At 39.9% G+C, this 15,852-nt stretch overlaps 1 protein-coding gene across 1 annotated transcript in view; it reads right to left on the bottom strand.

Moving 5' to 3' along the window:
* The window catches only part of USH2A (usherin), a 930,843-nt gene that overhangs the window by 616,895 nt on the left and 298,096 nt on the right, over nt 1–15,852 (bottom strand). Inside the window, exon 20 of the mRNA XM_077281431.1 lies at nt 14,919–15,152. Within this exon, the coding sequence (XP_077137546.1) occupies nt 14,919–15,152 (234 nt within the window). The remainder of the gene's footprint in view (nt 1–14,918; nt 15,153–15,852) is intronic.

Raw genomic sequence — 15,852 nt, 5'->3', positions numbered from 1 at the left:
AAACTTTTATAGATAACAACTACGGGAATGCCTGTCACAAATAAGAATATGATGAAGAAGTAGAAAATGATGAAGATAATAGTAAAATAAAAAGAATATGAACAATGTAACCAAAAAAAATAAAAGGTAGAAGATGAAGAAGAAGATGAATAAGGTGAAGAAGTTGATGTCAAAGAAGCTGATGATGAGGATAATGAAGAAGAAAGTGTGGGAGAAGTAAAAAAGAAGGTGAAGGGCGTGGAAGTAGTGAAACATCAATATCTGACAAAATAAAAAAAAAATTAACATAGTCAAAATCTTTCTACCGCCGAACGTCATAAAAAAAAACAAAATCCTGCTATTCTATTACATTGGGCTAAACCTCTGTGCCTTTAATGTCTCCGCCACGTCCCCCAATACATCCTACATTATTCTTAGTTGTTTTCCTTCATGTAGAATGAACCTACAAGTTTATAAAGGGTTTATTTTAATTCCGATATTTTCGTCCCATTGACTTGCATTGGGATCGGGTATCGGTATCGGATTAGAGCCGATATTTTGACGGTATCGGCCGATACTTTCCGATACCGATACTTTCCGATATCGGAAAGTATCGCTCAACACTAGTGATCATCCTTATTCTCATTTGCACATGGAAACACAAGAAGCAATGGAATGAAACAGAAAGGGAGACGATACAGATTAGTTATTAGAAAAAACCTTTTTGACAGTGAGGGTGATCAATGAGTGGAACAATCTGCCATGAGAGGTGGTGAGGTCTGCTTCAATGGAAGTCTTCAGAGGCTGGACACACATCTGTCTGAGATGGTTTAGTGAATCTTGCGTTGAATAGAGCAGGGGGTCGGACACAATGACCGTTGAGGTTCTTTCCAACTCTAAAATTCTATGATTCCACCAAAATGGACACCGTCTCAGACTTCACAGCCCTGCTCATGACAATACAGAGGGTGGGAAGTAAAGCATTAAAGCATTTGAAAAAGAGTTGTAGGGATATGTGTGGATGTTTGTGATTGGAGGGCAGAGTTTGGGGGCAGAGTTAACAGAGAACAAAAGGGAGTGAAGGGGACAGTTACCTCCTCTTGCTTCCTGGACACAGCTGCCCACCCACCCTTCCCATTTGTTTATTTGGATAAAAAAGACATACACAGCAGTTGGGGTGATAGGTCTTGTCCAGACGCTGGTTTATAAGTAATGTTCCTTTTGGTGGGAAGTCACTAGCGGGGAATAGTAGCTTCTGCTACAGGCCAAGGTAACTTGTGGCCATAGGTTCTGCGAAGGTAGGGATATTAAATACTTAAATACTGGATATTAATAACTCATTCCTTGGCGGGTGTGTTGCGGCCAGGAAAATTTGTTAGATTGCGGGGTTTGCTTCTGGACCAGACTTATTAGATGTTATTTTCATGTAATGTTTACCTTGTTATTGTTTGTAATGTTCTATGGCGCCAGATAAGTGTAATATTCAATAAAAGACTGCTGGGCCACTTGACCCAAGTTTAGGCAGTCGTGTGTTTATTTACAGTGGGTTGGTGACGGAGGTGGTCAGGCGATAATTGAACGACTAAATCCCTTCTTGGATTGTCAAGAAAATGACCATGGTGTACTAATTATTATAAAATTTAAATCTGAAAATTATATGAATTCATGGGGTATGAAATCTGGAACAGAGCCGGCCAAACAAACCCTAATACCTCACCACTAAGCGCTTTGCTGCTCACGCCCGCCATCTAGTCCTCTTCATTCCACCTTTACACACGGAATGTATGGCCTCTTCACTATAAACCAGGACTTATGGCTGTGTTCAGGCCTCGAATGTTACTGCATAAGGTCATGTTATCAATATTGAAAACTTATGACATGCATTGACTTCTAGGACATGAAAACAACCTGAATACATGGAGATGTGGCGTGTGATGGCATAAAGAAGAGGACCAGACTGTGAGCAGTGGGGTGGCAGGAGAGGTATTAGTTTTTCTTTTTTTCTGACCAATACTTACCGGTACCTATCCGACCACCCTTTTGCTCACCATCTAGTCCTCTTTTCATCGTTGGGTGCACCACATCTCCGACCTCTTCATATACTCACCTGTAGACTCATGTTGCCACTTCGTTTCTGCTGCAGAATTAACCCCACAAAAATAAACCCCTCCAAAAAAAATTTGTTTTTTTTTTTATTTTATTTAATCTCACTTGGAAGTCCTCAGGTCAGCCACTAGATCTCAATAACCCTGAAACCATTCACCGTGTACCAGTACACAAATATACGAGGGATTTCTGCTCTCCTGTTTCTATGTATCACATGTTCTATCGCTCAATCTGCTTTCTCTAGACTTTGATAGACAGCTGTAATCTGACTCCTCAGTGCTCTGCCTTGATTTTATCAAGATGGATTTATGCAATTTATCAGATGAGTTCAGGAGACAGGGAAAATGAGAAGAAGTGGCTCATAAGTGGATTTTTTTCTGATAAGGTATATTACAAAGTTTCTTATATTCACTTGTATAATTGATATATGCAAAGTTTGTTAAAAGTAGTTTAACCATTTAAATATTGAAAGGAAACCTAGGCTTTATACAACCTAGTATGACAATGTTGTTCTGTGTTACACAATACTATATTTTCACTGTATTATCTGAAGATTTTAGTTTCCTAATCTGCAGTGACTTCCTAATCTGCAGACGATCCTCAGGGGCGTCGTCATTTAAGCAGGGGTTGTCCTTATGGAATTGTCTCTTTAATTGTGAAAGTTTAACTATCAGCATAGTGACTCCGTTGTTTACCCATCCTCTTTCCGTCAGGCCATTATAGTCGCCACCAGTAAAACAAACAGGATATTCTAACTTTAATCTCTTTACCACCTAACCCAAATAAGTTCAGTCATGTTTGCATTAATGCCGCATTAATCATGTTGTTGCGTATTAATGAGTTTTCAGGCAATGCTAATTACTGTCATAGATTCTGCAGCAGCCCATTAAATATACAAATTACAGAATTAAAGAGCCAGAGCTCTTCATGATTAATCTCTAAATGGAGAAAAACTAATGATCTCTGTACAAAGTTTCTCTCTACTTTTGGCTGACTGAGCGCACTGAACAATCAATTAGAGTAATTGAAGAGTCCGAAATTTTTACATCTTAAAGATTTTATGCGGTTTTTCTGCGCAGACAATGAGCGCGCTTCTTTCCTATTTATTTGTTTAGTGTCAGGCTCATTTATCCCTTTTTATTCGTAATAAATATGCACAATGGCTAATGATTATTAAGGCTGCGACAAAATGCAACGGCGAAAATAACATAATCAATACGCCATTCTCTCCCTCGCCGGGACACAGATCATGCTCGATGGGATTTAGCATAGTATTGCCAAACACAGTCAAGTTTACGGCTTTTTATTTTATCCCTCGATGACTAGACAGGTGTAAGAATGGGCAATGGCTGATCGAGTGACATATAACGGGCGGCCGTGAAGAAGGTATAATGTGTAACTGCCTGACTAATGTTTACACTTTGCAATAAAGCCCTTTAGTGCGCACGGGAAAAGGATGAAATTAGTCATTAAGAGGATGGAGACAAGACACACAAAAAAAAGCTACGTTTCTCACCTGGGATAACTCACTGTCAGGTGCTACTTTTTGGTGGAAAATGTCTGTGTCTGCATTCACTTAAAAGGATATGGATATGGACACATTAGGGGGCATTTATTTATTTATACGCAAATACTTTAAGCCAAAAAAGATTTTTTCTAATGGGATTTCATAACATTTTTTAAATGTTTAGCTTCTGCAGCCAGTCTAGATGTAGAGGCTGTAGAAAAAGTGAAGTGAAGAGTGAGTTTGTCACCCCTGTCTCACTTCTCTTAAATGATCTGAAATTAAATTGTAACCCAATGAAAGTTGAATTTTAGTTAATAGGAGTGAGTAGTGGAGAGTTGCAGTTCCAGATACAGCCACTACAAACTATCCGGCACTGTGTTTTGTAAAGGATAATTAGGACGCTACTCTTAAGTCATGCCTCTTTTTCAGAAAAAGGATCAATGGAGGTGATGGGACATAGTCCTAAGGATCATGTTATAAACCTGCCTTTGTTTCCTTCTCTGCTAGCGCACACTGGGCTACCTACACCTTTGTCATCCTCAACTAAGACTTTTTAAGGCTGCTTCAGGCAGCTATGTGCTGCCTAAGTGTTCAGGAAGTAGTGCACCCTGTTATGCTGTTCTTTTCCAGGAGTTTAACTCATCTTCGACTAGACTCTTCTCCAGTCAGGTATTTAATTATGTTCTTTTCAATTTTTATCTGCAATCCAGCTACTACTTCCTAGTTCAGCTTTGTGAATTCTGCTATGTCTCACATACACAGGTACGAGATAATCAACTCCTTTCTGCTATTCTTGCAACTTAGCAGTCCAGCAACCAGCCTTTACTATTCAGCTCAGTCAAGCTACTCCTAGTGCTATTGAATTCTGAGCTCTGGTATGAAAAGTTACATCTATACAAACTAATCTCAGCTATCAAAGTATCTGATAATTAATTTGTTTCAGCTATTCTAGTGCTATCATAGATTTACAACACCGCTGCTCCTGTGTGTACGCACAGCCCTGTTACAAAATTCCAGATTCCCTATGCAACCCCAATTCCAAAAAAGTCGGGTAGCTTTGTAAGATGTTGAGAAAACAAGAATGCAGCAATATATATTGTGAGGCAGCGACCCCTGTTACAGCAAAAGGGCGCTGTTTGTGCTCTCCAGAATGCGCATGGAGGCGTAGAGAGGACAGGAGGGCGTATTGCAGTCACAGGTGTAGCTGTGATTAGAATGGTGAAGCAGTGACTGATTAAAAGCCGTGTAGTATAGGGTGAGGTGAGTCAGTGTTGGTCTTGGAAGCAGACAGAGCAGCTGTCTGCAGAGCACTCCCCTTGTGAAGCAATACAGGGGCAAGAGGAACCAAAGAGACTGACACCCTGCGTCTTGGACTGTCTTTTGTTTAACCGGCTGTGATTCGGAAGATAGAGCGTGCTGTGCACTGCGTGAGTAAAGAGACTTGGTCCTGGTGTGCGGTCGCCCAGGGAAACCGGACAAAGGGAAGTCCGGCCTGTTTAGGGTCTGCAAGCTAAAGCCGTGAACTGTGTATTATAATGGACTGTGTAAAATAACACATTAAAGGAACGTTTTATTTTGAACTTGCTTGGGTCACTGCCGTTTTACTGAGTATGGTGCTACTGCTGCATCACAATATATATATATATTAATGTTATAGCCATATTTTATTCACCACAAAACATAGAACACAGTTCAGAAGAAGAACTTTAGCATTTTTTCAATTTAATTTGAGAAAATTAACTCATTTAGAAATTGATGGAAGCAACAAATCTCAAAAATGTTGGGACAGGATTAACAAAAGTCTGGGAAAGTGGTACTAATGAAAAGCGTCAGGAAGGTCAATTTTCAAATAAGTCACTGTGTATAAAAAAAAATATGTTAGAGAGGCAGAGTCTCTCTGAAGCAAAAATGGTCAGAGTTCACCAAAAACTGCGTCAAACAAATGTGCAGCAATTCCAGAAGAATGTTCCACAATGTGAAATTTGCAAAGACTTTGAATATCCTCCATCTACAGGGCATAATATCATCAAAAGACTACAAGGTTCTGAAGAAACTATTGGAGGCTCGTGATCTACAAGTCTACAGGTGGCACTGATATAAAACAAACATGATTCTGTTGTGCTCAGGAATTAGTGTTGAGCATTCCGATACCGCAAGTATCCGGTATCGGCTGATACTTGCGGTATCGGAATTCCTTGTTATCCAGGCACAGTTCTTGCATCTCTGATGGTTGCGGCTGGATTAGTGCCTATGACATGGGCAGCTTACACATCTTGGAGGATGCAATCAAAGCGGAGCTTTATATAGAGGTTTTAAAAAACATAGGCTCCCATCCAGGCATCTATTTTAGGGGTGAACTTGCATATTTCAGCAACATAATGTTACAGCACTTACTGCCTCCATCACAACAGCATGAGGAAGAGGAAGAGACTCTGTGATGAACCGATCGCCTTCACTCCAGACCTTTCACCAGTAGAAAACAATTGGCTCATTATGAAATAAAAAATCAGATAAAGACCTTGGATTGTTCAGCAGCAAGAATCTCCAGCAATTAGTTTACTCACTTTTTAGACATTAACAGACTCGCAAAAAGACATTCTACACAAATATATGCATGGCACTGGATCAATGAAATACGGTCTAGGGCGGTTGTTAGACACAAAGTGGATGGAAAATAAACATGGAGTAATGCTTTAATACATATAGGACTAAAAGGGGTTAATCGGCCATGACAGGTTGATTATGAGCAACTGAACGGCTGCTCACCATATCTCCACTCCTGGGTGTGATTCACTTCTTAAAATGAGACCTGGTTGTCTTGCAGACGTCTGCGTGCACGGAGGTGTGCAGATCTCCTGGATTGAGTGCCTTTGCTAAATGACTAAGAAGCTCTAAGCCAGGTGGGTTAGCCAGCACTATTGTATGGACTTTTTGCTTTATGTTTTAATTTTTAACTGCAGACTGTATTTGAGTTTCCTGTGATGAAGTTTATGATGACTGCAATAAACTTTTAAATAGAAATGATTCCTGTGATACCTCAGATCTCTCCCAGGTGAGTAGCACTGTTATATTGCCTATAAGAGATTTCCAAATCATTGCATTCTTCTTTTCTTTACAATTTACACAGTGTCCCCAACATTTTTGGAGTTAGGGCTGTACATCTCGGCTGTTCCTCTGTGTAACCACTCCACTTCTGGACCACAAATCTTAATATATACTTACCTTGTAATGTCTTCACATCCTTTTCTGTCCAGAGTGTGTCCGGATCCCAGAATTCCAAGCGGCGGAAGTTCACCGACCTCCATATTGGGACACACAAGTGATGGGTTACTCAATATGGAAACTGCTGGTTGTACCAGCCTCTTGCGCTACTCCATCTGTGGCAGGCACAGAGAGGAGGTAACAAGATTAGGAAGCTGACAGTCCATTGAGGTACTAGGCCAGGTGACCGGAGGGTGACGTCCTTGCTTCTCCGAACATCTCCATGGAGCCAGGTGACTGGTGGGTCCCAATCCTAGTTTTCCCAAGTGTATCCATGGGGCTCAGATGACCAGTGTGTCCAAATCCTGACTACCCCAAACATATCCATGATTCAGTGATGGTCAATGCAGCAGATCTGTATTGTTTCAACCGAGGCCTTGCCCCCTAAGCTGGCATCCTGTAGAATGTCACATCTGTGTCCTTTGTGATGGAGCCATTTTCTGGCAGCTATAATGTAGAGTGTTCCTGCCTGTGGCTCTGTAAAGAGTCTCTTGGCTGACTGGATGTGTGGATGTCTGGAGCTATATTGTTAAAGGCATATCCCGCTTATATTGCTCATAACTGTCATCCTTCAAGCCAGCATCCAGGGGTCAAGAAAAAGATGTGATGAGGTTAACACGCATTGTTTAACTACTTAATCAATTTACTTCTGTTTTGCAAGTCAACAAGCCACAGGACCCACACAATTATCATTTAACATATTAAGCAAACATACATTGTTCAATGACCCTGCAACACTGTCTTGCAAAGATAGAAGACAATAAGTTGTAGGAGCTGATATAAGAAGCTTACATTAGCCATTCAAAAATATCAAAAATCAACGTTTATGACTCATATGACAGCAGTGTATGGTTCTTGGCCAACTGAAGAACTAACGCATAAATTGAAAAGTCAACATGTACATAACAGTCTATTCCTCCTGGGTTACTGAAAATAGATGTCTGTTTAATTACAATCAAATGCTGTGTCATCACACTTTCTTTGTTCATCAGAATCCCTGCACTACGTCAGATTTGGCGGACCTGCGTGGTATTTCTTGAATGCTTTATATTCCTGTACATGTCATATGGATGGCATATGGACATCACACGGGTGTCACACCATTGTCATCCGTGTGGCGGTACGTGTTTTACACTTACCATTAGATATATATTGGTCCATGTAATCCGTGCTGCTGGTAAAAAAACGGACATGTGTGGTTCACATGGAAACATGGTCCATGTAGTTCACATGGACATGTACAAAGTAACACCATAGCTTTTAATGGGTGTACGTGTCTCCAGTTCGTGCGGAAAAGGACGCCACATGTACTGGAAACACGGATGTGTGAACGGGGGCTTACACAATGTCAGGGGTTCCTATACATCTCCCTCTATCCATTTCTTCTAATTAATTCTATCTATTCTCTTCTCCCTAATTGCGCTCTGAGATTCCGATCCACATTCTTCACAAACTGGCAGCAGAATCTCCAGCTTAGGCTTTTATACTGGCTACAAGTCAGTAGTGATCTCAAATCCATAGGGGGCAGTTCACCAAGACCTGCCATTGTCTCTCCAGTTTTTATGATAGTTTTTTTTGGAGCGGATGCTCCTGATTCATAACGCCTCTTAATGAATCAGGCATAGTGGTATGCGCCGCTTTGTGATCGTAGCTACAAATCTCACTCTAGTCTCTACTTGAGAAAGATTTGTGGCGTGGCGAACACAAATGCCACACCCTTTCACAGCTCCGTGGAGCATGAGAATGAAGACCCTAGAAGTCACATTTGTTTGTGCAAGTTCACATTGACAGAAATGTGGAGAAAAAACTTTGATGAATCGCCCTGGTTGTACCAGTGTCTGTGCCAGTCATGAAGCATGGTGAAAACCATCAGGATGTGCCTGAGGTCATGTGATCATTCTTCTCCAATTTATGCTGTGACAAGATGGCAGTTATTTTTCGTGATTCTTCTGAAACAAAAAAAACTGTTCAGATTCATAAACTTGAATTTTGAAAAATTTAGAATTTTTGAATTTTAATGAAGTTAAAAAAAACATTTTACTAAAGACGATGGGTGCAGAATAGATTCTCTCCTCTCTAGCTAGAAGTAAGGAATTGAAGTGAAGAAAGATCTTCTAGACATGAGCCTGTCTGTCCAGGTAGGCTATATTCTTAAGCCACCTCTGCGGGCACCAACACAGCTTGTCCTGGCCACTGGCTGCAGTGAAATATGTCATAGGAGTACTCTTGGTTCGGTTGACTAGTCCAGAAGATTCACAGGGGGTGGACTTGTGCGTGCTGCCTTGCCCCCTAGATGAGAATTATTAGCACATTGTCAAGACTTCTGTCTCAGGACACACCAGGTTTATATTAAAGTGGTTGATTATCCTTGATTTCGTTTTCTTATACTGTTAGGTATTTATACGCTGTAATCAGACTAACGAAGGCGAGTATTAATGAACCGCTCCATACATTACCGAGTTTCCGGAGAGCCGGGGTTCTTAACTTATGGCTTTCCTTCCTACGTATCAATCTGCATGATTGTATTTGTAATTGAAGAGTTACAAGTTTTGTTGAAATAGTTAGTGAACGCCGGAGCAAAGGCCTTGGTTTAATCAATGGAGATAGCTGTATGGCATTGATTATAATCTTCAGCTATAAAAATCTAATTACTTACCTCGGGGATGATCAGTCGCTGAGAAATGAAGGGGTCGGGATGGGTCAATAATTATTTTAAATAAACTTATGTCTTCATTTTTCAAACCTGAACCGTCCACCGCCCTTCTAAATGGTTGTATTTTACTAGTCCAAATGGACGTATTAATGTGTCATCAAATGGTTTAATAGTAATTGGGTCAGCAATTTGAAGGAGTCTCGTCTTCAGGTTGTCGGCATTACCATTTATATTCCAAATGAATCAATACCAGGTTCACGCTAGCTCTATCAGCAAAGACCTGCTCAACGGTAGCCAGACTCTATTCATTTTGGCCATTAAAGGGGGTCGTCTGGGATTGGAATAAAGGGCCTCCAACAGAGATGAAATAATTTGTTGCAATTCTCCAGATATGAAAAATTTTGCCAGGAAAATTGATTTGCTAGGAATCGATTCACCATGAATCAAAAATACTCCAATGTCTCCAATTGTCCTGAAAAAACGTATATGACACTATTCTCTTCGTCACATATAAATCTTCTTTGCTGTGCTGTCATACGCTATCTATACAGCTTATTCAGTGCCTTATGGCTTTCTCTCCCTATCTCTATTGCTGAGCTGTGCTGTCTTCTCACTATCCAGATTCATTACTAAGTGGCTGCTGCATTTCCAACCTCTGCTTTTATACAGGCTATGAGAGTCTCTCCTAGTTTGCACTGCTATACTATGTGATGTGAAAACTGCTAAGGATTATAGGAAAGTCTAGCATTGTGCTAGCATTCTCTGGCTGATGCAATCTCCTTCAAAGTTTAAATGGAGGTGAAAGTGAATAGTAACATTTTTACAATTTACCAGGCTCGGCGATACACTCGAAATTTGACCCAAATACAATATGCATCAGATAGATTCTCCCAGCTCTAGACTCCAACTTTTTTTGGAAACTATGCCCAGTTCATGAGTTGTGCCTTGCATTGCTGCTAACCAAGTCAATATGGTACTCTGCCACATGACCTGGAACTAGGATGTAATACCAGAATCAGCTGATAAATATGAATTGAGCAATTAAAAAACTCATGCTGGGGGGAGTATATTCAAGATATGAAGCATAAAAAAATATTAAATATTCTTGTATGCATAGTTAGAACCAAGGTGTTAACTATAGGAAATAAGGTAGGAATCACATCACTTCAATGAGAGGACACATTTGATTTATTGAATGTATTGGGTAGAGTGTGGCACATTGGACATTGATGAAGGTTGGTGAGAAGACCTCATCTTACTTCTGAGGTATGACCTCTACCTGATACTTCAGCCACATATCGGAAAGGAAACCTGTATACACATTGCCCTATCCACTAAAGGAGTTATGTAGATAGTCAAACAATGACTGCCAGCAAAAGACTTCAAAAGACAGAGTCCCCTACATCAATGGCCATGGCTCCCCCTGTTCTCAGCTGGAAATAAGAAGGTTGGGGTTTTAGGCGGAGAAATCTATATACTACCCAAATAGTGCGTACAAATTTCTGGGCAGAACAGAATGGAAATACCCCCAAAAAAGGGAAGGTAATTGCGAAGATCTACTAGGTCCTTGAGATAGATAGCCCAGGGTAAATGTCCAATGTACCCTCCATATAGTTTACTTCTGGAGGTAAATGTTAATGAACTGAAATTGGTTGTGAGCAAACGTGGCAATTAATGAGCAGAATAATTTGCATTAAAATCAAATTCATATCAACATTTTAGGAATTTGTTTCTATTGACCCATATGGTAACTGATTTTACTTCCTGGCCATAGAGGTGAGGCTATGAAAGCAGCTGAGTGTCGCTGAGCCATTCTGTTGGCGTATCTCCCATAGAAATGAACTGAAGTTACACCAACAGCTTAGCTTGCTTAGCTGGTCTGCTTCTCTAACTTCCACTCTGGTGGCCGTTTATTTTAAGTAGTTATTTCCATCACGGTCATGAAATGCAAAGATTGGAATAACCAGGTTGAAGTTTGCTATTTTTACCAGTCCGTATTAAATAGATTCCTCTAAAATAAATTGACCACAGGGTGTCCTAGTACAAGAAACACAAGCAATCATCACCTTAAAGAGTTAGTCCTTTAAAAAAAAGTTACCCCTGGTCTAAGGATAGTGGGTCACTTGCAGATTGTTGGGGCCCATCTTCTGCCATATCAAACAATCGAGTGTCACGGGGTTACCGCGACAGTGTGGAGCCAGAAGACCGCAGTGTCTGATTGCTTCTACTCCGACACTGAGAAGAAGCACTTCTCCTTCATTTTAAATGTGTTTATTTATTCTGGCAGAACAGGGGTTAATTGGCCATGTTGGAATTCCCTGTGCTCACAGCTGAGCTCGTTTAGCCACTCCTTTCCCCTTTATAATCTGGGCTCTGTTACAAATCTTTGTCAGAGCTAGCATTTGCTGCATGGTTAATGGAGGGAGAGGAGTTTGTATGAGAAGGAAAGTTAGAGGAGTTATCTGCATCTGTTGTTTGGTTTGTATATTTGGTAATTCTCTATCCTTCTCTATTTTGGTTTATTTGCTTACCTCCACGTCTCGGTGCATTGCTATTTTGTATGCCTGGAGTTTTCTGTTAACCCTTGTTTGTGTTGCCTTGTTTGTCGGGTTGGTGCACTAAGGTGCACAGTAGCACCCCCTCTTCTCTGGGTGGGGGAAGAGAACAGATGGAGGGCTAACTCAGGAGATAAGGGAAGAGCGGAGGCCCCGGCATCTTTGCCATCTGAAGTATCCCGGAGACAAGGGCGAACTAGGGCTCCCCCGAGTGTTAGGGACAGGGAAGGAGCCACTGGTCCCAGGTCACCTGGCAGCTGTGCCATGAAATTGAGGCTGTGGAATCCTGAGAATGGAGCTCTGCAGTTGCATCCTGAATGGGGAGAGAGGTGTGAATGCGCCATCCATTTTCCATGGGACTGCTGGAAAAAAATGCATTCGCATCCCAATGAATGGAGGATGGTGCTACAGAGCTCCATTCTCGATATTCTAGAGCCCCAATCTTTGGATTGCTGGAGGTCCCACTGGTCAACACCCACAGTCATCAACATGTTATCCCCTAAAGATAAGCAATAACAAAATACATCAACATGTGTTTGGTTATCCTACAGTGCCATCAAAGGGGAAATGTAGCATTACATGGTTGCCATTAAAATCAATCAGCTTTCCGTGTAATGACAGACACTATGGGCCAGCCAGAGAATTGCTTCTCCCATCTCAGGTTCATTGATCAAGGTCATAAGTTTTGTAAATTGTAATACCCCGACTGATATTTTCCTCTATGCAACCAAAAAATTAAAGATACTGAGAAAACCATCGCCTGCCTTATAGGAAGCCTACAATAATACTGGCCATCACCTATAAGGCAGAAGTGGAAATGCAGAGGAAATACATATGTTTAATTGAACTTTGCATTAACTGCACATTGATTGTGATTAACTGTGATTCATAACAGGCAATTAGAATTCAAAGACATAATAAATCTTGATTACGTGCATCATTCATTGCCGAGCATGAAGAGAGCCCCAGCCCCATATTTCATCACATTACCTGCACGGCAATCCTGGACGCCTGATTAGAAAAGTTTCAGGTCAAAAATAATTTGAAAGTTGAAGAAGACGTGTTAAAATAAAAGGACATTGTCTTATAGATCACTGATATCCAGCACTGACGAGAATCAAATAATGTGTGACATCCAGGGTTCAGGAGGCCAGATAATATATATCTATATAGAATTTCCTATTGTACAGTTTTAACTACTGTATCTCAGTATCTATCTAATTACCTATTTACTTCTTGTTTCTTACAGTATTTTAGAATAAATCAATCTATCTTATGTCTATCTAATTTTTCTGATCTTAGAACCTACCTATCTGTGTCCATCCATATATTTGCTTTATGTCTATTTCATTTCTCTATTTGTCTCATTCTGTATCTTAGAGAGATATCTATCTATTACCTATCTATCTATCTATCTATCTATCTATCTATCTATCTATTGTCTATTATCTATCTATTTATCTATCGTCTATTATCTATCTATCTATTATATATCTATCTATTAGCTATCTATTTATCTATCTATCTTCTATTATCTATCTATCTATCTATTATCTTTTTCTTTCTCATTATTATACATCGCCTTGCACTTACTGTATTAACACAAATGGGGAACAAATATTTATTTGTTGATCATATTTAAAAATGCTTAATTGCATTGGACTTCATAAAGATAGCTGTTGATTTGCGCATGCTCATAGTGATCATACCGCCACTCCGTCCCATTTGCCTCCTAATTGGAAGTCTGCTTTTCTGAGTCATCGAGAGTTTTTCCCTGACATGCGCCTTCCCAGAGATGTTGATCATGTGACGACTACTTCCAGCGCGGACCGCACATCACATTCGCAGACACCAATTGTGGGATTTATAAAAAGCAAACAGGACATTTCATGCTTATACTGCTGTAAAAAACTAATGCAAAACGCGCGTCGGGGCTGTCTTCTGGGATCCTGCTCTTACACTTTCCTATGGGTAAGATTTTTTAATTGTGATTGGTATATGCACATATATTATGCAGGCACAGTGTCATTATTACCAGTTGTTAAACAATAAGGGATTCATATGATCAGTGACTTATGAGCTTTGCCCGTGCACCTTTTTTTGATGCCTCCTTTTCCGGCAGCTGTGATTGACATATGTATATGCACCGTGTTGGTGCAGTGGTAGTATTGTAAATCAGTAACTTTAGAGGGATTCATATGAGCCATAAGTTTGGCACATGCACTTTACTGATGTCTCATTAACCAATATACATATAGATATGATTGATATTCCGGTGGTTCTACAGACTGATTTACTGTCCCCCCCCCCCCCCCGCCATAATTCACCTTATATTTTGGTCTGTCCGTTAGAAATGATAATGTATTTTCCTTTTTTTTCCCACCTTTTTTTATTAGGTTTCTCATGAATCCCCCCAGCGCACCCACTGTGCCCTGGGGTGATTTACCAGTTTTTGACCCGGGACTGAAGGGTACGTATGAGTTGAACATACTCCTGGCAAGTGGGCACGGCTTTGCTTTCCATAAACTTATATTGACGTGAAGATGGGGTCCACCTTCATTAAATCGCTCATTCCTTCAACTGAAAAGTGGGATTGACCGCGATCACAAATTAGAACCACTAAGAATTCCCTAACTTAGAAACACTTAACTCTCTTAATCAGCAACGTGGGTCCAGGTACAACCTAGCCGGTCATTGTTTGGTCAATGGGTGGCTGTCACCGTCATAACGTTCTTCAAGGTCTACCACTAATCTCATCTAGCTCTCCAAACACTTGTTAATAGAGTTGATCATTGTTGATTATTGATGAGAATTCACAGAGAAGACTATTATAATTGAAAAGCTAAAAAAATATTACCTGTGAAATATGTGTTCTCCGGTAAAGAGGATGACGGGAATCTGAAGTGGCCATGTCCTGGAAAGTGAACGCCTTTGATGAAGGTTGTCTTGTCCTGCATCGTCAGTGATGGCTCTATCCTCTCCAGCTGGTAAAATGGTGAAGGACCATTAAGCTTTACAGGAGGAGACCAAGTGATCTTCATAACAGTGCTATTGATTGCCTCCACGAGTGGTGGCTTTATTCCTGTTGGTGCTGAAAGAAAGCAACAATGACACTCAGTTGCCTTGAATCGTCAAAGTAGAAAATGTAAGAGCTAGTGGGCAACCAGCATGGGCGTCACTACAGGCTGAAAACTAGTAGACACCTATAGCATAGACATCTCCTGAGAGAGTATCACAAAACCATGTTTTATATGTTTATAAACAAAAATGATAATTTTTAGACACAATCCTCGGGCTATGTAAAGCTAAGAAGAAATATAGAGAAAGACATCACTGTTAACAATTCTTTCTTTTATTGCTTAATATTTTTTTTATTTATTTTTGTTACTATTTTGAATAATTATTTATTGGCAATAACATTTTACTATTATTTTCCATGGCGTTCTTATTTATTAGGTATCATTATTATTGCTATGGTGATTTTACACTTATTTTATGACATTATTTATCATTTTTATCTTTAATTCTAGATTTTTTAATTACATTTTGTGTTTAATATTTATTATTAATTTTGTAGTATTTTGCTTAGCTTTATTTATTGAAGTTTTTATTTTTGTGATTTTTATGTATGACTTTTATGTCATACAAAAATAGTAAATAATCATGCAAAATAATACGAAATAGATACAAAATGCTAAAAGTAATAATACCGTATTGAAACTTTTAGCATTTCTTATTAGTTTGCATATTTACTGTTCTTATTTTGATACTTTCTTTTGTATTGCAGTATT

The sequence above is a fragment of the Ranitomeya variabilis genome, chromosome 2 (genome assembly GCF_051348905.1).
Source record: "Ranitomeya variabilis isolate aRanVar5 chromosome 2, aRanVar5.hap1, whole genome shotgun sequence".
In the NCBI taxonomy this organism is placed as follows: Eukaryota; Metazoa; Chordata; class Amphibia; order Anura; family Dendrobatidae; genus Ranitomeya; species Ranitomeya variabilis.
Note: the sequence above shows the minus strand (reverse complement) of the source record. Positions and strands in the feature narration are given on the sequence as shown.